Consider the following 27922-nt stretch of genomic DNA (forward strand, 5'->3'; position numbering starts at 1 on the left):
TTATGCCAATGACCCTGCCCTTCCTGTTGCAAAGTAATCATATTGTTGATAGCTTGAACCCTGACAGATGATATGATTAAAACCTAGATCATCTCTGGGTAATATCCCTAAACCTAGTATTATTCCTGGGCAGCAGGAAATAATCTAATTAAATGTTTAATATTACAATACAAACCTGAAATATTAGGTATGCACCTTTGTAATTCAGTAATGTCCCACCTAAGAAATACATATTATTCACCACAACAAAATTTGTAAGTGTAAAAGGCAGATTTTATATTTTAATGTGTGATGGGCGGGTCATGGAAAGACAATAGGTGGACAACCCGTGTCAGTGACTGGATCCTCAGAGACCACAAGCAACCACTGGGCAGACTGAAAATGCGCTGGGCCAATCCCATCACAAAACTCTTTGGCCAGAAACTGAAAGAATGTGCTTGCAACAAAAAGGAATGGTGTAGTGTCAACTTGCATTCGTGGAGGGACAGACGAGGACAAGCCCAGACAAAGGTAACAAAGGTGAACATAACTGTGATTGGAATGGGGACAGCATGATGGTTAGTGTCTGGCATATTAAAAAAAGCCTCTGGTTAGATTTTCCAGGTCTTGGAGTGTCAGGGGGAGAAGGGATGTGTGCTAGCACTCACTGTAAACTCAGACACAATGGATCACAAACTAGAGCTGTTGAGAAATAGCAAAACAGTGCTAGAAATGATCTGCTAACATAGGCCAATGGCCATCAAGCTAGCAAAATATATCACAATCTACAGTCATCCAGACCTAATGCAAGTATTGCTTCTAGTTGCTAAAACAGTACAAAGAAAGCACTTGTTAACAAAACTACTGACACAAAAACTCCGACTGGACTGATAAATTATATACAAACCCCTAAAAACCAAAGTGAAACAGAACTCAACCCTCTTTCACTAATATACAATGTACTTCCTGAAGTATAGAACAGAATGCATTTGCGTCAAGTATTATTTTCCAAGAGTCATTATACATCCCTTCATTGTGTGCAATTCTCTTTTGTGTGTGTGAGAGAAGGAGATAATCAGAAGTGAATTTTATCAAGACAAAGTAGAATCATTAAGTACATAGTTACTATAGCAAACTATTTCCTCAAGGGAAGATACCGGTGGAGATTTTTTGAGAGATTACATTGATCATTAGGTTTAATTACTCTTAATGATTACAAACAAACAGAGAGAATAGAGAACAAGAACTATTCTTGCAAAAGGCTGAGAGGGAAAAATCTATGGAATTCTTTAAGTGTCTAGGGCTTGCGCAAAGAGTGTAGCCTTTATCTCAGACTGTGAGGGGCATGAAAAAGATTTCCATACATAGAAGGCCCTCTACCAATGCTGCCATGCATGTAGTTCTGTAGTGCTCTGCGTCTTCAACACTCAACTCTCTTGTAACTTGAAAACCCCTTTTCAGCACTAATTTAGGCTTACAGTGGGAAGATGCCCCTCACAGTCTGAGATAAAGGCCACACTGTTTGTGCAAGCCCTAGACACTTGAAGAGCTCCATAGATTTTTCCCTCTATAAGCCTCTTGGGAAGGGAGTTCTTATTTACCAACACTGAGATATCTGAGGATAAGACCAGATGGCATGGTACAGAATTTGTCCTTGAATATTTCCAACAAGATTCTAAATAAATTAGTAAGTCTCAACACTAAAATAATTTTAAATTAACATGGCTCTGTAATATCCTCACCCCATCACACAAGAAATACAATTTTGAAACAAAAATATTCAGTTTGTATAACTACTTTCTGTGCATTTATACAAATGGATATTTAATAGAATTCCAGTTTGCAGACATGCATTTATTTAAGATGTGTCACAACAGCAGCAAATTAAAAACCAAGCTACAATATTTTAAATAAAAAGTGTTTACCATATGCTTGTAGTTATATTCACCACAGAAGCTTTGTGTTGCTTTCTGCATAATATAAAAAGTTCAAAAATGTCGTAGTACCTATTATTTACAATGTAGCTATTAATCTCTATAAAAATGGTGAGCAAAATGAACTGCAAAAGGATTACAACATGATTTTGTTCAGAAAACAAGCTGCCTCAGATTACCTTCCTTATTATAAACTGAATTCTTATACACTATTTAAAAATAATTCACATTTTTTTAAATAGTAAAATACACAATTAACATTGATTTCTCAAATATAAGAAAATATGTTTAAATATATGTGGCTATTTGAAGTACAAAATATTGCTGTGTGTAAAGGATAACATGGTTGTAAAACTACTATTGACGGTTTACAAAAATACAAAACAATTTGCATTTGCTAAGTGCATAATTATACATTAGTGCAAACAAAAGCATATCTGAATTTAATAGATACAAGTCTCAAAGATTTGCAGAGGTACGTAAAACATGAAATCTTTTCAGTGTCATACGGATTGAGCCCAAATCTCTATTAATCCTTTCCAAGCGATCTTCTAAGGTTTCCTAAAGAAAACATTTGAAAAAGATTATACATTCAATACCATACAGTTACAAGCAATGGTCTTCTAAAATTAATATGTTGGTACTGTCCCCATTTTCCATCAGTGTCTTTTCTGATGCATTAACAGCTTTCCACTAACACCAGGACATTTGTCTACCTGAGTATGTACTCAGGCAGCTAGCTTGCACTGACGTCTGTGCTGCCACATCTTCACTACTATTGTTCCTTGTGCTAGCTAGATTAAAGTTAGCATGCATGTGCCTATCTGAGCTACCACTATACTTTCATTTGTTGTGTAGATGTACAGTAGAACCTCAGAGTTACGAACACCAGAGTTACAAACTGACCAGTCAACCACACACCTCATTTGGAACCAGAAGAATGCAATCAGGCAGCAGCAGCAAGAGAAAGACACACACACACACACACACACACACACACACACACACACACACAAGCAAATATAGTGCAGTACTGTGTTAAATGTAAACTACTAAAAAAGAAGGGAGGACGCTGCCTTTTTCTTCTGCATAGTAAAGCTTCAAAGCTGTATTAAGTCAATATTCACTTGTAAACTTTTGGAAGAACAACCATAATGTTTTGTTCAGAGTTACGAACAACCTCCATTCCCGAGCTGCTCATAACTGAGGTTCTACTGTATTCTAATTCAGTGGTTTACAACCTGGGGTCCATGGACTATGTTAGGTTAGGCCTCAACTGGAGTATTGTGTCCAGTTCTGGGCATCACATTTCAAGAAAGATGTGGAGAAATTGGACAGGGTCCAGAGAAGAGCAACAAGAATGATTAAAGGTCTTGAGAACATGACCTATGAAGGAAGGCTGAAGGAATTGGGTTTGTTTAGTTTGGAAAAGAGAAGACTGAGAGGGGACCTGATAGCAGTTTTCAGGTATCTAAAAGGGTGTCATCAGGAGGAGGGAGAAAACTTGTTCACCTTAGCCTCCAATGATAGAACAAGAAGCAAAGGGCTTAAACTGCAGCAAGGGAGATTTAGCTTGGACATTAGGAAAAAGTTCCTAACTGTCAGGGTAGTTAAACACTGGAATAAATTGCCTAGGGAGGTTGTGGAATCTCTGGAGATATTTAAGAGTAGGTTAGATAAATGTCTATTAGGGATGGTCTAGACAGTATTTGGTCCTGCCATGAGGGCAGGGGACTGGACTTGATGACCTCTCGAGGTCCCTTCCAGTCCTAGAGTCTATGAGTCTATGTCTAAGGATTCTGCAAAAGGCTGTCATTGCCATAGAACAGTGGTTTTCAACTTGTGGTCCACACAGATGTGGGGGTCCGCAGACTATGTCTAAGATTTCCAAAGGGGTCCACACCTTCATTCAAAATATTTAGGGGTCTACAAATGAAAAAAAGGTTGAAAACCACTGCTCTAACTTACAACAACTTTACATATCAATAGTTCTAAGTGATTTTAACTGAATTTGATTTACACCCTATAATTTCTTAATTTGATCCTAAGACATGACGATAACTGGCAAACAGTTTCCATAAAAGCTAAAGATTCAAACCAATTCCTGGCCAGCGTAGAGTGATATGGAAAAGCTCCTGTTACAATCCACTAAACCAGGGATTGGCAACCTTTCAGAAGTGGTGTGCCGAGTCTTCATTTATTTACTCTTATTTAAGGTTTTGCCTGCCAGTAATACATTTTTAATGTTTTTAGAAGGCCTCTTTCTATAAGTCTATAATGTATAACTAAACTATTGTATGTAAAGTAAATACGTTTTTTAAAATGTTTAAGAAGCTTCATTTAAAATTAAATTAAATTAAAATGCAGAGCCCCCCAGACCAGTGGTCAGGACCTGGGCAGTGTGAGTGCCACTGAAAAATCAGCTCGCGGGCCGCCTTCGGCACGAGTGCTATAGATTGCCTAGCCCCGCACTAAACCATACCTTAATCTGTAGCAAAATAGAGAATACAGATTGAACTTCCAGTATGGGGAGATTCACTGAAAAAATAGTCAGATACACATAAATAAATGTTTTCACCTGGTTTAATCTTGCTTGTAAGGTTGTTCTTCCCCCACTACTAGGTATTCGACTCAATGCAGCCTCAATCTAGCAACACACAAAATATCGCAGCTGTAAATTAGCCAGTAACTCAGGGACAGGTTAGAGATATATGTGCAGTGTAGTTGTTTAGATATCGTATAACTATATAATATGTCCCATACTATGTAATTATACGTATCTCTGCCCACCCTCAAGCATCCCTTTGAAGAAAAGAGCACTCTGATTTGGTGCTAGAATGATTTAATGCACCTTTCATCTCTGAAAGGCTAGTTTAAATCTTGGCTTGTTGCAAAATAAATTCACCTCAGACCCTCTATCCCCATTTGTCTGCATCTCAATTGCAGAATATGACTTTGCTTAGAAGAGTCAAAGGACTGGAGTACCAGAAGTTTACTGTGCAAGGAAGATGATGCACCATCAGAACAACTCTGGGAACTTTGAATTGGTTTGAGCCAGGCATAGTGCAGCTATATGGCTGTCTCACTAGCCTCTCTCCTATACAAATGCACTTATTCATAAATTTAGAAGAAAAATGGTTTTTACCTGTTGCTTTTCTTGTGTGAGTTCATCAAAAAGTCTCTCAGTTTCAGCCAACGTCTTAATTCTTGATGTATACTTGGAATCAGCATCATAAAGTACTACTGGTGGAGGAATACTTTGTTCATTTTTGTGTGGTATGTTCCTCTCTTCCCAAGCAGACGCCACAGTTCCTTTCTTCATTCCAGTGTGCAAAGATTCAGTGCAAGAACTATGTTTAATACAGCTGTCAATGCCTTTACCTGAATGTTGCCTTCCTATGAAAAGATGAAAGTGCTGTTTATTTTTTTAATTTTTCATTTTTTCATACATAATGTATTATACATAACAGAACATAAAGTGAACCATAGGAAAAGCTATGAATCATTGTGATTCTGCAGGACACAAACAGACAAAAGGCATGAAAATTCACACTTGAGGCTTTCACTACAAACTTACTAACGTATTTAATTATGCCTCATGATATCAGAATTATCTCAAGATGAAACTAAACTTGGGAAGAAGTTACATAATATTGATTAGCTGCTGTTGATGACTGAAGACCTTAGTAATCTCAGATTTACAACAAAATAATTTACTACAATATTAAACCAGAATATTTAATATAGGTCATGAAAAGTATTTCACTGTAGCTTCAGACTGCTCTTTATATTATAGTTAAAGAATTAAAAACATGATTGAATATTAAAAATATTAAAAATTTAAAAAATATATAATAAATTCAGTATTTTAATGAAAATGTGGTTAAAATAATGTTTTCATCCAACTATTTAAAACAATTAAATTAACTAGCTTTATTATTATAATTACCCTTCACTATTTGTATGCAACACTTAGTAACAGAACCTTCACTAAGGATATTGAATACACACAATGACATGGTTCCTCATAACATATATACTGCATAACTAAATTAGAAATTAGGAAATTTATTTCCTCTCTTATTTTTCAGTTGAATTATTTTTGTTATTCTATTGATTGCACATGTTTGAGTGTGTATAAAAATTAAATATTTACTGTAAGAATCGTAATTTCCTACTGCTACAAGCAATATTACTACTGCATTTATTTATTGCAAAATAAAAGATAGAGCTTCATTAGAAAAATGTCATGATTCCTCTTATCTAGTCGGTGGAAGCTATGTGGAGGAAAAAAAAAAGTTCCCTTTAGGAGAATGAAGAGACAAAAAATCATAATTCTGCCCATTCTGACAAATTACCTTCTGTATCATCTAGTGAAAGAAACTGGAGTCGTTTTCTTGGATTGCTATGTTGTAATGTAGAGGCAGGAACAGTTTCCAAATCATCCAGAAGTATATTGAATCTACAGAATGACGAGGGAAGGGGTGTTGAAGAGACAACTACTTGTTAGAAATACCTTTTATAAAGGATCGTCTATCTTTTTATACTTTTACATATAAAAAACAAATTTCCTCTTCAATGGAAAATGTAATCTCTCTGGATTCTCCTAAATACAACCCCACCTTCAGGTTCTTTGGTTTCAATACATCAAAGGCCGTGAATCATGCAACCTGTTTCTGACTCCCATTCTCAAGAGAACTTTAATGTTACACTTAAGAGGAAAGTTCAGCATCACTTTTCCTCCACATTACATATGCCTGCCCTTTACCCCATCTCCAGAATCAGAATGCTGCCTCTGCAGCTCTGCCAAACAGGATATCCAGCAAAGTATAAAGAAAATCCTTTGTTTCAGTAGTAGGTTTAGTCTCCATATAAGTTTCTATGGGGGAGTGAAAAAGAGCTCAAAAGGGCTTACTTTTTTTTACCCATTCTTTAAGGCATCACTTGAATCCCTGCATACGGACCCAGATTTACTCTGTGTTGACATAGGACAATGCCTCTACAGTCTTCCCTGTCAATATTATTCCATCAAAAATTATATACCTAACACATCACCTTGGTGAATGCTAACTGGGGTTTCCAAGGTTATTCTTGCTCTATTTCAAAAAGCAAACTTGACTTCAGATATATGTCCCAGTCATGCAAACCCTTACATAAGTGACTAGGCCTCTCTCATATGCATATTTGATAAGACTACTGCCATGAGTAAGAGCTATTTATAAAAGTATGGGTATGCTAGATCAAGCCCGTAAATTGTGTAACTACTATCAGAAAATAAACCCCACAGCAAAATTAATATTTACAAATATGTACCTAGTCATTGTGTTTTCGTTTTTGCCAACCAAGTGGCTAAATCCTGGAGACAGGTTTTCTTTTGGAGATCGTTTTGGGCTGTATGTCACTGACACTGGTGCCAGCATTATTTCTCTTCCTGCTGCAGAGAAGAAAAGATTTGAATGCTAACACTTTTTCTATTTAAACAGTTTTTCTTAATACAATTTGATCCCAAAAAAGTCTTAAAGAATTATTTTCAAAGTTCTCCATGAAGTTCTGTCCATTTAAATCATATAAAGTATGTGTCAAACACTGATAAATGATAGTAAGGTTACAGCTTTCACATATTCTGTAACTCATGTACGCAAACTTTTTTTCAGAAAATCCATAACAACAGTGTGAGACTCCTAACTTTTAAATTTCCTTCCTTCCGCTGTTTGTAACTCAACCTTATGTTATTTAAATACTTCAAAATGCAGTGTATCAGAGGGGTAGCTGTGTTAGTCTGGATCTGTAAAAAAAGTGACAAAGAGGGAGGATGAGGCCCACTTCTAGCAGTTGAGGTGCTAAGCAGTTTCTCCTCCTTTGGTATTCACACCTCAGCTGCTAGAAGAGGGCCTCATTCTCCCTGATTGAACTAACCTTGTTATCTCTAGACTGATTCCTGCCAGCATATTTATACCTGCCTCTAGAAATTTCCACTACATGCATCCGACGAAGTGGGTATTCACCCACGAAAGCTCATGCTCCAATATGTCTGTTAGTCTATAAGGTGCCACAGAACTCTTTGTCACTTTTTGAAGTGACACAATAACCCTGTATACAAAAATGCTTACTTGGAATGTTTGCCTTCCTGTTTGAAGGTGGGAGGGATGATGACCTCTGCCCACTAGGTGAGCTATATCTTTTTGGTCTTTGTTGATCTCTGTATTTCTCTGGGGACCGATTGGCACTAAAAGTGCTTTCATTAAATCCAACAGTTTGACGTCTATGTGATGTTTCTATTAAAAAAACCAAAAATTAATATTTGTATCACACAGGATATTGAGGATTCTCCTTCCCTCAGTCCCCATGTAACCTACTGTACTCAAACCTCTACTTGTTCCATCTCAGCTGTTTCCCATGTCAGTAGGTTTGTGTTATACTAACCAGCTGTACATGCTTAAGTCCTATCCCCACTAGAAACTGAGCAATATTTGACATTCGTTGAAGTAAGATGTTAACCTGACCTATGAGGAGAGCCGTTCTGCAGCACAGATACAGAAGAGAAGAACTGAGTTTAAAGTGAAGGTTAACAGGACAACTGAGCTGGTGAGAAATAGCACAGGCTTAACAGAAACGGGAGACAGAAAGCAGAGCAGCACAAGTATCTTGAAAGACAGGAGTTAGAACAGGACCTGAGTTTTTAAACCTAGGTGCTTGAATTTAGGCTCCTAAATCCATATTTTTAGTGCCTGAATAATAAAGGCCTGATGCAAAGAGGACTGAGCACCTGCAACTTCAGCACCATAGAGGAAGAAATTAAGTCTACTCAGTCATATAATACATGCCAGCTTTCATGCCAACATTTAGACGTTACACTACAACAAAACAAATGTGGGTGCAAAGACACAGGAACTTTGTTAATACTCAATGTATATAAATGTCCACTACAGAAAGGACACTGAACTAGATGAACTAATATGATGCTATGGAGAATGACTTGTTGAAAATAATGGGAATGCAAGAAAACTAGCTTTATTATTTCAGGTTTTGTTAGGCAAACTACAGAGCATTGTTTTAAAATACACAAAGACTCTTTGCAAAGCTATTAACTATTTTTACCCTGTCACCTGAGCCAAGCTAATTCTAATCCTTGAAAATAAAGGTGGGGGGGAAAGAGAGTGAGTGAGAGAGAGAGAGCGAGAGAGAGAGAAAAAACACGTGATTTCAAGGATGCAAGTCAAGACAAATCCAAGAATATAAATAAATTTACTAGTTGAAGTGTCTTCTTTTTCTGTCTGTGTGCCCCAACTTTTAAAGGCTTTTCCCTCTTCAAGTTCTTTAAAGGCTTTCATGATTGGTGTGTCTGGTGCCTCATTTTCTTTTTTTGCCATTACATTTGTTAAAGAGTCTTCTAGTGAAGGGTCCTTTTCAGGAGGAGAATGGTGCCTTAAATAGTATATGAAAGCAGCATATGAGGAACCAAGATTTTATATGGTAAATAGGCTATTCAAATGTCAACCAAGAGTTACACTCACATAGAAATAAATTTAATACTTTACAGTTTGTTGGTGCAAAGTATTGTGTCATCTTACAATAATTCAAATGGAAATTCTTATAATGTTCTTTATTTCATCCAGAAACCTCTGACTTCTAAATATTAGTTACAGGATGATGTGAACCCCCAAATCTGAGCAATAGTGGAAATGAGTGAAGTCTGGCGAGCTAGAATTTTTCAAACATCAACTCTGTAAAATCTTAAAATCAAATCTACCCTGACAGAGAATGAGGAAGGAACAAGGCAAACTGCTAAAGAGACAGAGTGACATCCTCATCAAAACTGAAGTCTGCAGAACCAGCAAAGCTGCAACCAATCATGCCAGTGCAATTCTAACCAAGAACTCCTTTGCTGACCAAGGAACTGAAGTGGAATACTTCAGAGGGCATAAAGGCAATGGCAGTTGGTCAGTGAACAAGACATACCTATGAGGTCTCTTCAAGGGCAAAAGACCTTTGAGAGCTAAGAAAGTCCCCGCCTGTTTCACACTAGATTAGGAGGTTCTTTCAAAACATGCACAGCACTTCAGGCAATGGATAAATACTTTAGACTTCAGTAAATAAATACAAGAACAAAGCTCAAGAACAGTCAATTGTAGAGAAAATTATTTCTACAATCAGAAATTGCATAGATATTTCTTAGATTACAACTGCTCTGATTCTCCACTACATCAGAGTGGAGGGTGGTGGTTACAGGAAGCTATCTTACCTAGAAGGAGTGTAGGTTTCCTCCAGTCTATTATCCATAATGCTCTCTTGATTTTCTAAAGGCTGGCCTGTGAAGATTGAATACTCTGCTCCTGGTATCAACCACTTCCGTCTGTTTACATCAGAAGCTGTCAGCTTGCTATTGAAGTGAAAAGCTTCAGGATTATGAAATGCTTGAAGTTTTGGTTTTGAAATTTAAAAAAAAAAAAAAGCATTTATACTAGCCAGAGAGAGAGAAAGCACCTTACATTCCAACACAGAATTACAAATTTGTAAATATTTGGAGAAATAAGTACCTTTTTAAAAAGTGAGTGTTTTAATTAAAAGAACACACACACTCAGATTTCAGTAATTATTTATAATGTATTTTTAGATGGCAGTATTTTCCACAGATCTATACTTCCGTACAGAAACACTTGCTTATCTGACTTCAAGTGCCAGATACCAAGTTGGCTTCTTCGCAAGGACTTTGAATGAATTATACAAAACTAAGATATAATTGTACCTAAGGTGAAGCTGTTGGTTTAAAGCCTCAACTCTTTATTTCTCTTTTGTCTCACCCTATATATTTCTTAAAAAGAAAGAGCACAACTGATAATACAAAGAAGTGATGAATATAGAGGCCATCAACTATTTTCAGTTGAAAAATTACAGATTAGAAATACCAAAAAAAGGTGATTTTATATATAGATTCACTAAAAAGTACACAAAAATTAGAACAACAGTGTATCAATTCACACAATACCAAGAACAATAATTATATTTCTTTAAATCTATCCTGCTGTTTGTTTAAATGGAATGATGCTCTCTCTGTGTGTGTTATCAGTTTATAAGGCCTGATTTCATCCCCAGTTCTACTTTGGCTTCAGCAGATAGCACCTCTTCCCTACATCAGTGGGGGCAAATCTGTCTCATAACGATTAAGTCTTTCCATTTTTCCTATTTTGGAGGCATCCCCATTTTCTAGCTATTTAACTAGTCCTCATCAGAAACTATCCCTCTCAGTTGCTAATTGGTATATTTCCAAAGTTCCTTAATAGAAGGTAAAACTTTTGAGGCATACTTTATACAGCAAAGGAGCAAAGCAGAAACACCCCGGTTCTGCCCCTATTCTAGCAAAATTTACACTCTAATTTCCACATAAAATTTTACAAGTCACTTAAATTATTTTTAAAAATAATTTAAAAAGTCACATACACCTTTCTGATTCAAAGTATTAAAGGTACAATGACATGGAGCCTTTACAGTACAATTGCAGGTTCAGATCTTATACTTCCTACTGTGTACTTTACTCACAAGGGTAATCTCTACTCATTTAAGTAATCCCAGTGAAGTAATTGAAACCACTTTCGGGAGTAAGGATTGTACAAGTAAAGCTTGCAAAACTGGATGCCCATATTTTTTATTTCATCTTTTAATTATTTCCTGGCATATAATATGCTGGATTATGTAATATGTCTTTCAACTGCTACAGTCTATTGTTAGATAACCCATTTTTAGCCAAAACAGAAAAACGGCTCAATAAAACACATCACCCACCTTTTCACATGATAGAATATTCACTTACTTGGCATGAGATGTTCTTAAATGACTTTCAGTAATATGACGGAGTTTCAACATATGTTCATGTTCTACCTGCTTGATCTGAGCTTCGAGTTTTGAAATTGTTCTAATGCAGAAGTAATGAAGACATTTTACAAGGAGGTTTAAAAGAAGTTTAAAATAGTATTGTTAGATCTTATACAATATTAAAATATAGAGATTTTTTAATATATGTCCTTGGTGGAAGAAGCGTAACCAGTATGTAAAGATTCTTCATTGTATCTGATTCCAAGCATTGTCAAATCAGAAGTTAAACATTGATGGAGGGCAAGAAAAAAAAATGTTGCTGTGGAATAATTCCACTGAAGTGTAAAACCATTTAAAAATACTAATAAGGTTACATGGGTTCTATCTGAATGAAGTCTATTTTTTTAAATTAGCTTCAGCAAAAGGAAGAAAAGAAAAAAACAACAAAAAACTCTTCTCCTCCTCGAAAAGGTGGATTTCTGTAAAAAGCTCTCTCATTCTGAATTTAATGGGCTGATCTTCATCGCACATGTCGCTCAGGTAACTCACCCAGCCTGCTGTTCAGACTTTTCACATTATAACTCTCCCCTCGCTCACCACAGAGTAGCCCACACCTTCGATTAATCAAACCTTAGCAAGAATTCTGTTAAATCTGTAATCAGAATTAAAGTGAAAAACCCCAAACCTGGTAGGCTTCTAGATTGGGGGACTGTAACAGAGACATGTGCAAGCAGGTATATCACCTCTGTGTCCAACCATTTCTCAATATTTCATCGAAGAGGTCGTGTGTGGTCTCTGCTGAAACCTAGGAACCAGCTGATTGTCATGGTTACTGTGAGATGCTTGTAAGGGAAATAATTTAAGAGATACGTAAAATGCAGAATATTAGGTTTCAAAACTGTTGACCTTGTCACCTGAGGCGAGACAGGTCTCAGAGCTAACCCAACCAATACTAGGAACAACAGACATCTGTGAAGCCAGCTTGTGGTTACTATCTGGACCAGGTGCAGGCTTCAGGAGTTAAAGACAAAAGAACTCCAGGAAACGTCTCTGAATAAGGGAATCCCCTAGGGAAAGGGCACAGGATTTGTTCTATTACAGAGGAGATACTCTGCCAGCAGAAGTGGGGTTGTCTCATTAAAGGTGGATCATAGCTTTCTGAACTGGACAAATGTGGCAAGACTGACCACTGAGTGAGAAATACCATATTAGACAGGAAATAACTTGTTAATAATTATAAGGTATCGATTTTGTATATGTTTTCCTTTTACTTGTATCCTTATGTTTCCAAACCTTTATACTTGCTTTTATTTGAATCTCTCTCTCAACCTCTGTTAAATAAAATTCAGTTTGGTTTTACATCTAAGTCCTTTATGCTAAGGAGAATGGTGAATTGAGGTGCACTGCTTCCATGGAGGCCATGGATCAGTGTAGACTGTGGGTTTCCAGTCAATAAAGGGTTGGGCACTCAAGTGTATCAAAGTGGGGTGTGTGAAATTGCTAGCTTGCATTGGGAGAGGGACTTGTAGAGCCCAGAGCAGAAGGCTTGTGTTGCCAACAGCCAGTAGCTGGAGAGGTTTTCCTGAAGTCTAGGGTAGGGGGGGCCAATCTGTGGCTCCGAAGCCGCATGTGGCTCTTCAGAAGTTAATATGCGGCTCCTTCAATAGGCGCTGAGTCCGGTCTGGAGCTACAGATGCCAACTTTCCAGTGTGCCCGGGGGTGCTCACTGCTCAATCCCTGGCTCTGCACCAGGCCCTGCCTCCACTTCTCCCCCTCCCCCAAGGTCCCCACCCCTTCCTGCCCCCTTCCCCAAGCCTGCCACACCCTCGCTCCACCCCCTTCTGCCCCCACAGCCTCCCACACACTGTGAAACAGCTGATCACAGCTAGTGGGAGGTATGGGGAGGGAAGAGGAGGTGCTGATTGTCGGGGCTGCAGGAGGGCAGGAGACATGGGGCGGGGAATGAGATCTGACAGAGAGGCTGCCGACGTATTACAGTGGCTCTTTGGCAATGTACATTGGTAAATTCTGACTCCTTCTCAAGCTCAGTTTGGCCACCCTTGGTCTAGGGGGCAAAGACAAGGCTTTCTCATGCTGTAAGAAGGTGGTAGTGATCCACCTGAAGTAACCTGAAAATGTCACTGGGATCCATCACAGAAATACAGTTTTCAGATAGCAAAATAAAAATATCCTTTTCCATTAAGGTTGCCCCCAATCTGAAATGGTCTATGCCCCAGCAGTTCACAGAACAAGATGAGAGAAACAGACAATGCAAAAGAAATACTAGACTGAACTGCCCCTGACTCCTGCTCTCAGAACATAGCATAAAAGTATGGCAAAGGCACCTCAATCTTCAGAACAATGCCTTAAAAAAAAAAATGTAGATAGATGCCAGGTAAATGACCAGTAAGTTTCTTTTAGACAGGTGGACATCATGTCAGCTTGGGATGTCTCTACATCCTTTCTGGTCTTAAACTCTCAAATGCTTAATAATGTGTACTTTCTTGATTCAGGAGTAAATTCAAAGCCTAAGCAGGAGGCCTTCTCCCCCCCCTCCTTTTTTTTTTTTTGGAACCCAGAACAAAATAAATAAGGATTTTGGCTTCCTAAAAACCCGTGAATTATACAAATATATAAAAGGGCCAGGACAACACCCAAAATGGTCCCAAATTCCCTCTCTTTGGCTAGATTGGCTTTAGACAAAGCAATGGAAGCTTAATGGCTTAATAATAATGAAATCTAGAATTGATTAGGAAATTAAACTGGTGACCATCCTAAGAGTAACACTCTGAAAAACAACAAACAAAAATATATGAACAGCGAGACTCCAGATCCTCAGATGAACATGGGGAGGGAAGGGATGACAGCACATACCCACAAAAGAGAAACACAGTGAGTCACATACCAAGAGAAGTCAGATCAAAGAAATCCTGTGCGGCCTATACTAGAGCTTTCCCAGAGTAAAGTCCCTCTTCCCCTGCTGGCCGCCCTGAATGCTCTGTTTAGCAGGCTTGCAAGGGAACTGTTGCGAAACATGAGACAAAGACTTCCAACAGTCTGTAGCCATGCACAATACTGGCTGGACTTTGGCCCTGACATTCATCTCTTGATGGTCATGAGTCCTGCCTGATGCATATCCAGAAAGTGTAAATTCAATGGATTGCAGTTCTATCAGCCAGGAGAGAGGTCTAGATAGCAGGAGGGACAGCCATAGGATGTATTATTCCTGCTCTACACATGGAACACCTTCCTGTCCTTTCTTTGTGCCTAGGTGCCATAATTTTGAACAGCAAATTCCTGTCAACATCCACATTCCTGAAAACCAGATCAAAGACTGGTTAGCTGAAGATGAGGGCTTTTGAGGAGAGAACTCTGGCATGAAAAGCTTGACCAGTGGATTGGCTGAACTGAATGACAACAGAAAGAGGAGATGCAACCCATTCGTTCTAGATTGAGAGGCGGTCCTGATGAGGGAAAAAAATGTTTGAAGTGTTGTAAAATAAGTAGGATCTTATAATTTGTGCAATGTAACAGAAAATTATTCAATATCTGTACAAAGGTGCTTCATTAATTTTTACAAATTGCAACTGGATCTAAAGATCTGCAGTAATTTTCATTATCAAGGATTAAATGCTAAATGCATTAAAGCTAGATTCACACTATTAAGATAGTACTAAGATGCTTTCACATTTTACCTTTTCAAATCAGAAATCTGGGTGTTTGCATCAACCAATTTATTTTCAGTTGCATTCAATGTATCCTGTAAAATACACAAAGAAAAAAGTAACAAGTGCAAACACTCTATAAGGGAAAAAATGAGTAACTTCGTCTATATCGAAAAATTACAATTTGTATCACCTTTTTATTTGAAAGGGAGTTACGTTAAAACAAAATCCTTAGACTTCCATTTGACTTTGCAATACTCTTGTTGTCTAGGATTAGAATATCATATAAACAATAAGATTTCCTTCTTCATCTGATGTACTCTGAACTCCTTGTTCTTCCTCCTTCTATGACATTGGAAACATACTAGGAAGCCATTTGTTAAAATATATGGATTCATCCCTGTAATTCTTTTTTAAATACTTAAAATATTCAATTAATATGTATTTCTGTGCCATGGTGATATATCTGGGCCTAATACTGCGGCCGTTCCAACTTTTCCCTGCCTTTAGTTCCCTTGATTCAAATATTATCCTCTCACTTATAGTTGGATATCTGGACATTCTGGTATTGTCACTCCTATATTATATAGCTATTAAAACTATACAAAGATTTTTACTCAACAGTTTTTAAATAAAATTAATCCATGCCTACTTACCTTTACTCTTTCATGTTCTTTTCCAAGTGATTCATATTCTCCCCGAAGCTAAAAGAACAAAAACTGCAAGTAGTAAAATTAAAACATAACGGAAAACTAAACTCTTATAATCTGATATGCATTTTAATTTCTTTTAAAAAGTTATTGACCTAAAGCAAAAGTCCAATTATGAAAACTAAGTTTAAGCCTTTTAGCTACAAGCAAAATAAGAATTGTAGCATATTTTCTCCCTTACACTATGCTAAGGCTAGACTGTATATTTCTGATTGTAAATGTAAGGTGCAGACACATGAGGAAATTGTGATTTAAGAGAGTTAAATTTCTCTCCTTGGCCCATTTGCTCCGGTGGTTTAGTACACCGGTTTGCTATTGGTCTATGTCTGCAGCAGACTATTTCATCTTGTGCGCCAGTGCAGCTGATGTGGGTGGCACACTGGAGGGATAAGCCAACCATTACTTGGCTGCCCGCACCAGCCCACCAGCACACAAGTGGAGTGGAAGTAGAAGTTGCATGAAGACGGCTTTCCTTCCAACGCTGGGCCCCAGCAAGAGCATATAGAAGTAAGGAGGCACTTTATATCCCTGACCCTGTTTCAATTCATTGTCCCTTGCACTATCTTGATTAAGATTTAAATGTAGAAATTATTCGAACTGATGAATATAGTTTACTAGAGGCAAAAAGTTGAAAACATACTGCCAAATCAGCTATGCCTGAACTTTAGGGTTTGTTAAATGTTTGTTTTATGAAGCTTTACGATCTATTGCAAATTTACATACACACACAAAAATCCAGTGGAAACAGGATTTCTTAATACACATAGTCCCCTGGAGTATTTGCAATCCAGATAACGTAATAAAACTGACTAAAGGCTGAATAAAAATGAAAAATCTTTTTAATGTAAACTGAACAAAATTAACACGGAAAGAATTATGGGCCAGATCCTGCAGACCCAGGAGCTTATCTATGGGAGTCAGAGTTTGCAGGATGTGGACTTACGTAATTTAACATAGAGCAATCTTCTGACTACAACCACCATCCTGCATGCTATTTTGCATCGAGGCACCTCTGCCTACCTATGGAGCTGCATTAAAGTCAATGGGGCTATGCACAAATGCAGTGTTACAGAACAATTTGCAAGTTTGGGACCAGCAACACATAAAAAATATTTAATATAGATCTCTTCATTCACAATGGGTGAAAAGTCACCACTGAGCAGGATGCTTGCAAGAATATCTACACCATTTAAGACATATTTAAGACCTCGGATCCAGTGCTTTGCTGAGCTGAAGCTTTAAAAAGAGTTTGAGAGGTGTCTTTCAGTCTAGAAGAGTATTGCTGAACAATATAAAGAAATGATTTTTGGGAGTGGATCTTAATGAATTCAAGTTTATTGATCAATATAGTTGTCTCTATTCAAGAGTTAGTCCTTTTTATTGCTGACAGCTATTTTGGTTTTCAGTTCACTTTTTTCTTCCAGTTCCCAATGGCAGAAATCCTTTTAAATATTCGGGGCATATGTATAAACAGAACACAAACTGGATAAGTCCAGAAAGTCAGATTTTCCCTCGTAGACTTTATTTCTAAAATACTGGCAGTCCTTTTTGTTTGCACAAATAATGTTAACAGTTTGTTACTTGTCTAATAATACTTGTGTGCTTTAGCATTATCCTGCTTGGAGTATGTTCGTTTTTTCTAAAATGAATTTTATTAAAAATACAAAATATAAAAACTTCTTATAACACAAATGTCAAGAAAGTAATCAGAAAAAACCACTGAAGAGATAAAAGGAAACAAAAATTACTTACCCACCAAAGATGGGATTTTCAAAGGTGCTTAATACTGGCTTTGCTCTGCTTCCAGTGAAGTCAATGGTCAAATTTCCCACTGACTTAAGAAGGAAATATTTTGGCCAACACAGAGCACTTTTCAGAATCCCATCCTAAAAAGGGAGCTAAAGCTCCCACTATGTTTTCACACTGCTAACCTCCATTCTGTAAATGTTAATATTAATTTTAAATATTTAATATTAATATTAATTTTAACATTTTAAGATTAATTTTAATATAAAATAATAATTAAAAAGTCAGAAAGCAAGGTTCTATTAATTTGGTCTGCAGTCGGACAGAAAATCTGAACAAACCACAAAGAGTTACAATACAAAACATCAGATCATCCCCAGTGAATTAAAAAAAAAAAAAAATCAATGAGAAACTTATTCTAAAATTAGTTCAGAAAATGTTACCTTACCAGACACCAGATGGTAAGCTAAGTTAGCACCACTATTTGACTGCTGGAGACAGAAAAGAAACTGAGTAGGCAGAGTCTTTAGAGATCTGTCTCCTTGCTGTTGCAAAACAACACCTAGCCATCTGGACTTGAAGGGTATAAATAATACTTAATTTCTCTATAATGTCAGTAAAATGATCTATCAGTTTAAAAAGTAATAAAAATACATGATGAGTTATACTATACATACTCTTTTAGTATGTACAATAATAAGAAAATACAATCAAATCTGCACTAGTGACCAATTTGAGTAAACAATTTGGTCTCAAATAACAATTTTAAAATATCTATTATATTTCTAGTGTAATCTAGTTCAGCCTTTATTTAAACTGACATCTCCACAGGACTGAATTTTCCTGGTTCCTTGGCTGGTCACTTAAGGTTCTGCTACAGTACATTTTGAGAGTTATTCCAAAGGCATCCAGGACTTTTACAGTTCATGGAATATTGTGCAGTTGTAAACCATTATTAATTAATTTTCTCACTTACATCTTGAAGCATTTTATTTTCTTCCTTTAACCTGGCATCTTTATTATTTGACAGCTTGTAAGCCTGTTCAAATGCTTCTTCTAGATCCTTAAGCCTAGATTTTAGTCGGCTGATAGTGTTATCCTTCTCTTTATGACTTGTGCGCATTTCTTCAATACGTTCTTGCAAAACTTTGGAAGTATTACTGACTGCATAAAAGCGTTCTCTCCAATCTGTCTACAAAACAAAAACAAGGTTCATTAAAACATTTACCTAACCAATTTTGTCTCTAAATATTAAAGTTATAATCTTAAATCTTACAAGGATAGAAAGCAGAAGTTAATTTTTAATAATGTACAGAAACTGAAAAAAAGTTTAAGCTACTTTCTTTGTGCAATGCATTAGACTAAAAAAATAAGATTCAAGAAAAGGAACCCAATTTCCTGTTCTTTAGCAAGGAACCGGTTTGCTGTATAGCCATGAAAGAACAGGCCCTGGCCTAGCAGGAAAGCTGAGGGTCATGAAAGGAGGATTCGTATATTTTGGCCCAATTGTGCCTTTACAATCTAGAGTAGGGTAGATATAGGTAAAGGAATAGTTCTTTTTGCCTCACTACACAAGGAATTTGCCTTATCACCCATGTGTAAAATAAGAAAAGGAAGTAATTATTTTGCCTCCCACCCCTCTTTTTTTTTGAGAGAGAGAGAAAAAAAAATCAGAAACATGTCTAATATTTTATTGGTGAACTTTAGTTCTTGCTAAAATTGGAAGGAAGGTGGGGGGATAGGGTTATTTACAGATAATAAAGTTTAAACATTTACAGAGGAATGATGCTCAAAAGATGGGGATTTTGTAGATCAAGAGGTTCTAAAGGTGCAGAACTTAGTATCTATGCATATATGAGCTGGCTGTTCATATGATATGATACTGGATGAGGCCAACATAACTATCAATTTAATCTATATTTTTTAACAGTTGCACACTCTTACCTTTTCACTTAACAACTTCAATCCACGTTACCCACAATGTATACTTACCACTTGCAGTTCCAGCATATTATTCTTATTTTCAAGGGTTCTCATGCGAGTACTAGCTTCATTGAGAGCAGCATCTAACTCGTCACACCTGGAGGCATAAATTTTTAAAAAATTACCAAAGAACGTATAAATAAAACCCCTTTCCCTTATAGTCACAAACACAAATATTACCTGTCAACAAGATTTTGATTGATTTTCTTCAGCTCTTCAGATGAAGCAGTTTTATGGCTTTCCTCAAGTTGTTGTTTTAAGCTATGGATCTCAGAGTCATAATAAGCTCGTAGATCAGCTATGTGTCGGGCATGTTTTTTCCTCAAGTTCTGCCTAATCCTGATTTTAAAATGAACAGATAATTATTGTTTTTTTCCACATTATGGAATGTAAATCTTACCCTAGTCTACATTACCATCCACTGGCAACCTAACATTAAAACATTGCCATATTTATTACTACATGGACTTCTCTCACACAGGACTAGCCACTGCTCCTACTGAGGTCAATGGAGAAAGTTGGTTTTACTGGTGCAGGATCAAGCTCTCAGTGCCTGTATATATGTAGATATGTACAGTAACAAATTCAAGGCTTTTCTTCTCTCTGCCTGCACAGACCAATAGAAGATATGCATGTTAAATTAAAATGAGGGGGGGAGAGCCAGAAGAAAACTCCAAAACTACCACCAAGATATGATCCCTTAGAAAAGCCACACACCCCCCTCCCTTATACAGACAGGGTCTGCTGCTCTTTGAGGAAAGCAATATAGCTTAAACAGAGGGAGCGAAGGGATATTTGCTTTTCATTGGATAGTGTGGCTCTTTGCTTCTTTTAGCAGGGTGGCACAAATAAGAATACATACATTTCAAGGGATAAAATGGGTTTTATACATATTAATTCTCACATTCACTGTGAAATAGGTATCATCATCTCCATTTTATAAATGGTGACAGAGGCACAGAGACATTAGCAGTCATGTTACCTCCTGTGCAAGCTGTTTAATGTTGTGCATGGGATGAGGTGACAGGGTTCTAATGGCTCTCACACCCAGTAGCATGATGTTGGACAAGTCACTTCACCTCTCTGAACCTCAGTTTTTCCTCGTTTGTAAAATGAGGATAATAATAGTTCTTTTTTGAACTAGATAAATTCATGGAGGATAGGTCCATCAATGACTATTAGCGAGGATGGGAGAGACATGGTGTCCCTAGCCTGTTTGCCAGAAGCTGGGAATTGCCAACAAGGAATGTATCACTTGATGATTACCTGTTCTGTTCATTCCCTCGGTGGCACCTGGCATTGCCACTGTCAGAAGACAAAATATAGGGCTAGATGGATCTTTCGTCTGACCCAGTATGGCTATTCTTATGTTCTTAGTCGCTTCATAGAGAGTATGCACAAATCTCTATTACCCAAAAAACCTTCATTAAGTGACATTCTAGCAGTGGTTTTTTGAGCTAGTCCAACTTCTCCCTCCATTATTCTGAACTTTTAATATTTTTAAATTTTATTTTTATATTAAAAAAAAAAGGGACAATTTACATAAGACAAAAGCCAAAAAACGCTTACTTTGACAACATCACCGGATCTTCGAAGGATGTCACTGAAATATTATATTCTGGTAAATTGTTGTCACCACATGGAAGCTGAGATTGGATGATCGAAGATGGAGTTAAAGTTAAACTTTCTTCATCCTCAGTGTTGATTAACAGATCATTACTAGTATCTGCATTTGGCATTGGAAAAAAGCAGCCAATCTTGGTTTCATTTTGGAATGCATTATTTTCCCAGGGGTCCAAATGTAAAACTTTAGTGCTGGATGTATATTTTGGAGAACCACCTAGCTGAGGTGAAGTTATATTGCTTGTATGTGAAAATGAATCGGTGTCAGAATGACTTGAAAAAGTGGGATCCACTATAGAATCTGGAGAAAAAGGAGTCTTCTCACCAAGAGTACTGACAAAACAATGTCCTGGATTCTGCTCACCGGGTTTCATGTGCAATGTTGGATCTAGTGTTAAGACCTATGAAATGAATAATTACAATACTAATAAACTATGATTGGATTTATGAATGAAGCATCATTTATTTCATTAGAAGGAGATACAAATTACTGCAGAAACTATTAAAAGTAGTATGACAACAGTTATTTGGTAGCAATACACAAGGGTAGAACTGGATAGACTTGCAACAGCTTAATGAGCTGGCATTTTTTTCTGGTGGCTGCAACTTGTCTCCCTGGCTTTCATTTAAAAAGAGGAGTGATCTCTAGAACTTGTAGTTGTGAAGAAAACTTTTAAAGTGTGAGCCAAATGTAATCGAATTCAGTGATATCTGCCCAAGACTCATGTTCTCTGCAGACAATAGCTGCAAGGAAAGTGTCTGTTCCTAATAATTTCAAGGGATTTTGCTTCTGAAACTTAACAAGGTTGACTCTTAAATTGTCATTAACTATTTCGTTGATGATTCAAGGAAGAAAAGAGAAAAATCAGATATCATGGCGTTTGATACAGTTGGATAAGGCCATGAAGATCTGCACAACCTACATCTTGCCTTTGTTTCAAGAGTGGGCACTTGGTCTGTGAGTTGAAAATGAGAGCGAACCACCAATCTGAAACCTCATAACATGCCAAATGTTTCTGTTCAGACAGGAGGCATTAATGTGCAAATAAATGTTACCTCTGGTGGGTGACTTGGCTGGGCTGGAGAAATGAGATTCCATTCTGGCAGCTGCTTGCTTTCCCTTTGTTTTTTATAATAAATATCCTTCAACGATGGTTTCATCTCATCACTAGAAGATGACTTAAAAAAACCCAACAAAATAGCTAATTGTTTCCCTGATTAAAACAGCCAGGATATGTAAGCAATCTTCACCTAATACACTTAATTTAAAATGAAGAAGTTAGGAAGGGCTTGTTCAATGCACCCATGTAAAACCACTGAGCTTTCAATTATATCTAAAAATCCTTAGTAAACAATAAGCCCCCCCGCCCCTGAATGCCTGAAGTATTCAAACAAGATAAAAAGTAGATGGTAACTTTAATTCTACTGTTCTCAGCTATACCTATGTTAAAGGCAGATTAGTTTCCAGTAGACATTACAAGACTGAAGATAATGAGGAGCTCAATAAAACAAATATTCTGGTTGCTTCTCATTCAAAACAATAATGGCTAAACACTTAGGAGAGGCAATCCTGTCGTGAATGGCTGAAGAACAGCACTTCTGCCTTTTCCTCAATTTTACTACAATTTCTCCACCTGACACCTCACAGGACCCCAACACAGCAGTTCATCAGATGCAAGTGAATAATGAAGAAGCAGAATTTGAGAGTGTGAGTTAATAGCAAAAAAGACATTTCCCTGGGGAAGTTTACTTCTCTGTGTAATTGACTGGGTTAAATAACAGAAGCCCACCCTCAATCCAAATGAAAATGGATCATTTTAAGTAGGATTGCTATGGTAAATTCATGATTGTCTATCCACCTTCTTGTCTTCCCTTAGGCACCAAAGCTTACATAAGACCACCTAAGTAAATATAATATTGTAAATCACTGGAGTGACAAGACATTCAGGCCCCCAGGGTTTAAAGATATTTTAATTACTAATGAAGTTTATATGCAATTGTTTGGGAGGTGTCTCAGTTACTTATTTTTTAAACTCTAGAGAAATGTACAATATGATATATAGAAACCTTACAAAATAACCGGTTATTACTGAAATCTATTTCCCACACCCCCAACATGTCAGGATTATCAATTAATTATCTCTTTTACTCACTTAGAACCTCATCCATGCACTCCTTCTCAAAAACCTGCTGAGTGGAGGTCTTGCAGCATGCCTTAGGGTGGGGAACAGGCTCAGAGCATGCTTCCCAGTCTGGGCAGACAGACGTGCAAGCTCTGCTTGAGCTGGTGCAGTGTGGACATTGTAACAAAGGCAGTGGCATGGGTGAGCTACCCAAGTACCGATTCAGGGGGTTGGGTGGGTTTGTACTGCTAGCTCAAGTACAGGTAGCCCATGTCTGTCTATCCAGGCTGGGAGCCATGCACCAAGCGGCAGGGTAGAGATACTCTAGAAGGTCAGATTCTGTTGCTATCTTATTAAGAGTTGGAAAGGGGGAGAGCCAGAGTTCCGGCTCCTTCATTAAACATGCTAGCCTCTACCCACTTCTCTTTAAATTAGGGGGCTGCTATTGGTAGCCTCAGCACCTCTATGACCTCAACAACCATAAGATCACAAAAGAAATTAGATAGTCCCTATAGCAGGCAGACTGTAGAGATTTGACTCATTTGCAGACTGTAAAGAACAAATGGGAAACAATGAACAATTACAGGATTTTCAAAGCAAGAACAAAAAAGTACCTGATCAGATGACACTTGTGTGACAAAAATACTAGAAAATTCATTTCTGAAATTTTCAGGCAAAGAGTGATACATTTCCTTTTCATCTAGTTTCCAGTATGTAAGTCCTAAGAAGCAAAAATAAAAGATATCACAATTTTTAAGTTCACTTCTGCGTAACAAAAATAGTTAAGTCTGTTATATAGCTGTTATTTTCATAGCCAATATAGCCATTGTATTAAATACTAGTGCCTACTTAAGCATCTTACTTCAAATCCTTGGCAGCAGCAACTGGTGTTTTGCATGAAGAGGTGTTAACAAAAGTACACTAGTATTACACTATACTACTCCAGAAACAGTGCCAATAAATTAGTGAAAATATTTGGGCTTATTCCTTGGAATCTAGGGGACAGATCCTCCACTAGCGTACATTGTCATAGACCTAGTTAAGTCAATGGAACTATGAGAATGTACGCTAGAGCTGAGAATCTAGCCCTAGACATAACTCTGAATTGCCTACTACTTGGTTTGGATCAGCACTCTGGAGTAAGCTAATAAAATCCTCCAGAAGCCCCAGAATCAATGGGATAAACAAACAGCCCCAAGTCCAAGTTGCTGCCTTCGATTCACAGTTCTGTTTCAGTTGGTTATGTGTGGATGTAGTAAATTTGCATAAATGTACTTCTGTACTTGGTCTTGTTCCTAAAACATATTTGCATTATGTTCTGATCAAAATATGTGATTTGATTGTTTGGGTCTGACTGACAAAAACAGGTCTATACAGTCTGCTCACATATTTGGGGAAAGAGTATAGAAACATGCTTTAGGCTTACAGCAGTGGTGCTTCCAAGTTTCCATACCCCCTCTGATCACTGGACCAGGATCGACAATTGAAATAGTTTACTAATCCATCATAGTGATTTTAGTCCTAGTAGGTTTTGAAATATTGCCTTAGATCCTTTGATTTACAGCCTAATTCTAGCTGTAGTGAGATATTGGCTGCAAAACTCATCAAGGGTTTGAAGTGGGAAAATAGCAAGATGATAATCAGAATTATGTGGGTTCAACATCCTGCCAATGCTAGAAACAAATTTCCTAGAGCAAATAAATAACAGAAATGGTAACTGTTACAGCACTGAATTCTAAATATTGAGAATCCAAAAGAAAAAAGAATGGAATGTCAGGCTTTACTAGTAATAAACTAGTAATTAACTATACCTGAAGCGTCAGATGCTAAGGAATTTGGACTTTCATTTGGTTGGCTGAGGTAAAAAGTGTAAGACGGTGAAGCAGCAGCAGTAACACTAGTCTAAAATTCCAAAGGGAAAAGAATATGGTTTATGGACTATAAAATTAAAAAGCAGAAAAGGAAGAATAAAGGTGCACCAGTTCAAAAAATTGCATTAAAACACTTTTTGTTAAACAAACATTGAATTAAAAATTTAGTTTAATAACATGATTCATATCCATTCAACTGAATTGATATCGAAGCCCAGATATTTTGTGTTCAATGAGCTGCAGCCAAACACACACAGCATACTATATGTATTACAAAACAAAAACAAAAACACCCACACACACATTTGGGAACCAACTTTCTATTTAATTCAAGTGTGATACATTTAGTTGAATGTGGTTTTGTGAAATTTCACAAAACTAAGAACTCTCCCATTGTCAGCTTGACAGTCATCTGAAGTTTTGCTCCATAAAAGATGCAGTTATAGAGACGACTTACTTACCAATAAATGTGTTATTCTCTCTCCTCATCCTAAGAGTGGAATTTCTTACATTCAGCTGTTATGACTCCACCTACCAGGAATCAGGAGGTAAATACTCTCTTAACTTTATAATACACCATCAACACCCTTAGTTTTGAGTGATGACAATCTAATCAACCACCCCAACAAAATACAAAGTGACACAAAACCTCAAAAGAGGTGGGAAGTAGAATAGAGAAGACCACAGCAAATAAATTTCAATTTTCGTTTCGTCATAACCCTCTCCTCTTCCCTAATCAAAGGAAGAAATGTCTTTCACTAAGCTGATGTACAGAGTAGTTAAATGAGGTTGAGGTCTTTGCAGGACTCTGACAAAAATAAGCATCCATAGAAAAAAAGTAGTCCCATCTTTTAAGAAGGTACAGGAAAATATGGCAAATGAACCGGTATGGCTCTGCACAAATGTGTTTTATTGAAGCTTTTATCATCTCAACCCATGAAGTTGTCAAAACTCTAGTAAAATGACCTTTTTTGTGCACTGGTAAGGTATTCTAGATGATTTCAAATTTAATTGCATCATCTTTAAAGCCAACAATACAGCAGAGTGCTCGAAGCTTTCTGACCCTGTTTAAGAGCCTGGAATCAAACAGAGCGAGCCTTGGGAATCTCAAAACTCCTTAGGGGAAACTTCAAAAATTGTTTTACTTTCAGTGAAAGAAAACAGCTTTTGTAATGAAGAAACACTGCTAAAACAGAATACGACTAGGATATGACCAGGGACTTCATCCAAAGAGGTGCCAACTAATGCAACTCTCACTGAAGACCATCTCTGCAAGACCTTTGATGTAGTACATTGATAAACTAAAACTTTTGGGGGTAAAATTCGAGATGGGAGTCAGAAATCAACAGACAGAGTCTCTAATTTACAAACCCACCTTTAATATTTAAAAATTAAGAGTTTTGGAAGGTATATAAAGCATCATTCTTGAGAGCACCATCCCACCTGCAGGGTTTTCTTGAACCTTCTGCTGAAACAACTGGTACTGCCCACTGTCAGAGACAGGATACTAGGCTAGGTTGGCAATTCCTGTATTGTTCTTCGGAAATGCTGAACTTGCACTCTAGTAACTCAAAGATATTTTCTCGTAAAGGAGTCAAACTAAGCATGTCTGCAGTCTATGAAAAATACAATCTTACCTAAATTTCAATACATGTGATACCTATATAAAGCTGTTTTCTGAAAAGCATGTCCCGTATAATGTAGTATATTACTTTCCTTAATAACCAATACACATATTGGCATAAAAGAACGTTTTTACATTGCAGATAACCAATCATTTACAAGTGATTCCAAGAAATTTCTTATTGGGAGACATCTCTAATGGCTGCAACTTCAAGTTTTGTACTTTCTAAGAATTACATCAAACAATCCATTACCCCTCCTCCTCCTGCAGAACACACAAAACTGGATTTTACATTCAGGGTGCCCAACAGAAAGACTGAAGACTAGCTAAACTCCCTCCAAAACCATCAGAAAAGTATGGGAAGAGTCGAAAGCTATATATGCGGAGTTTGTTTGGGGTTTTTTTTTCCAGGAAAAAGCACCAACCCACAAAGGAGTAGAGAGTGGGAAGTACACCTCAAGAAGAGGTGCTAAGCAGAGCTGGAGAAAAGAGTGAAGAAACACCTAATCAAGACAAAAATACTATCCTGCAGTACATTTAAGTTTACTCAAGAACATACATGGGTCTGAAGACATTCCAATCACCTCGGATAGCCCCCCGCCCCTTTTGGCATACTGATGATGCACAGGCCCAAATGCAGGAAGCTCAATAACTATGCTACTTGGCAGAACTGAAGAGCTCAGTATAGCTCAGGATTGAAAAAGGGGAGGATTTGCTAAATGGGAAAGTAGGAACAAAAACCAAAACAAAGCAGAAAAACCTTCCCAAGTCATTGCATCACATGTTCTTCTCCCCTGCCCCCAATTTTTTTCTTCTTTCTTAACATCACTTTTTAAATTTCTGTCCTCTTCAGA

The 27922-nt window shown here is 37.3% G+C and overlaps 1 protein-coding gene across 6 annotated transcripts in view; it reads right to left on the minus strand.

The window, feature by feature from the left end:
* Positions 1-1816: 1816 nt before the first annotated feature.
* MPHOSPH9 (M-phase phosphoprotein 9) overlaps positions 1817-27922 on the minus strand; it is a 46118-nt gene continuing 20012 nt past the window's right edge. For 5 of the 6 annotated variants that reach the window (XM_030582473.1, XM_030582475.1, XM_030582474.1 and 2 more), the window contains exons 7-24: positions 25385-25475; positions 24188-24294; positions 22507-22629; positions 21397-21851; positions 20008-20166; positions 19837-19924; positions 18821-19036; positions 16045-16092; positions 15419-15483; positions 11722-11823; positions 10156-10293; positions 9163-9338; positions 8024-8188; positions 7227-7347; positions 6272-6375; positions 5059-5309; positions 4492-4560; positions 1817-2474 (exon numbers count right to left, since the gene is read on the minus strand). In XM_030582473.1, the coding sequence (XP_030438333.1) occupies positions 2373-2474; positions 4492-4560; positions 5059-5309; positions 6272-6375; positions 7227-7347; positions 8024-8188; positions 9163-9338; positions 10156-10293; positions 11722-11823; positions 15419-15483; positions 16045-16092; positions 18821-19036; positions 19837-19924; positions 20008-20166; positions 21397-21851; positions 22507-22629; positions 24188-24294; positions 25385-25475 (2580 nt within the window). In that variant the 3' untranslated portion in view covers positions 1817-2372. The remainder of the gene's footprint in view (positions 2475-4491; positions 4561-5058; positions 5310-6271; positions 6376-7226; positions 7348-8023; positions 8189-9162; positions 9339-10155; positions 10294-11721; positions 11824-15418; positions 15484-16044; positions 16093-18820; positions 19037-19836; positions 19925-20007; positions 20167-21396; positions 21852-22506; positions 22630-24187; positions 24295-25384; positions 25476-27922) is intronic. The other variant, XM_030582476.1, reaches the window with a different exon arrangement.

The sequence above is a fragment of the Gopherus evgoodei genome, chromosome 13 (assembly GCF_007399415.2).
Source record: "Gopherus evgoodei ecotype Sinaloan lineage chromosome 13, rGopEvg1_v1.p, whole genome shotgun sequence".
NCBI classification, from domain to species: Eukaryota; Metazoa; Chordata; order Testudines; family Testudinidae; genus Gopherus; species Gopherus evgoodei.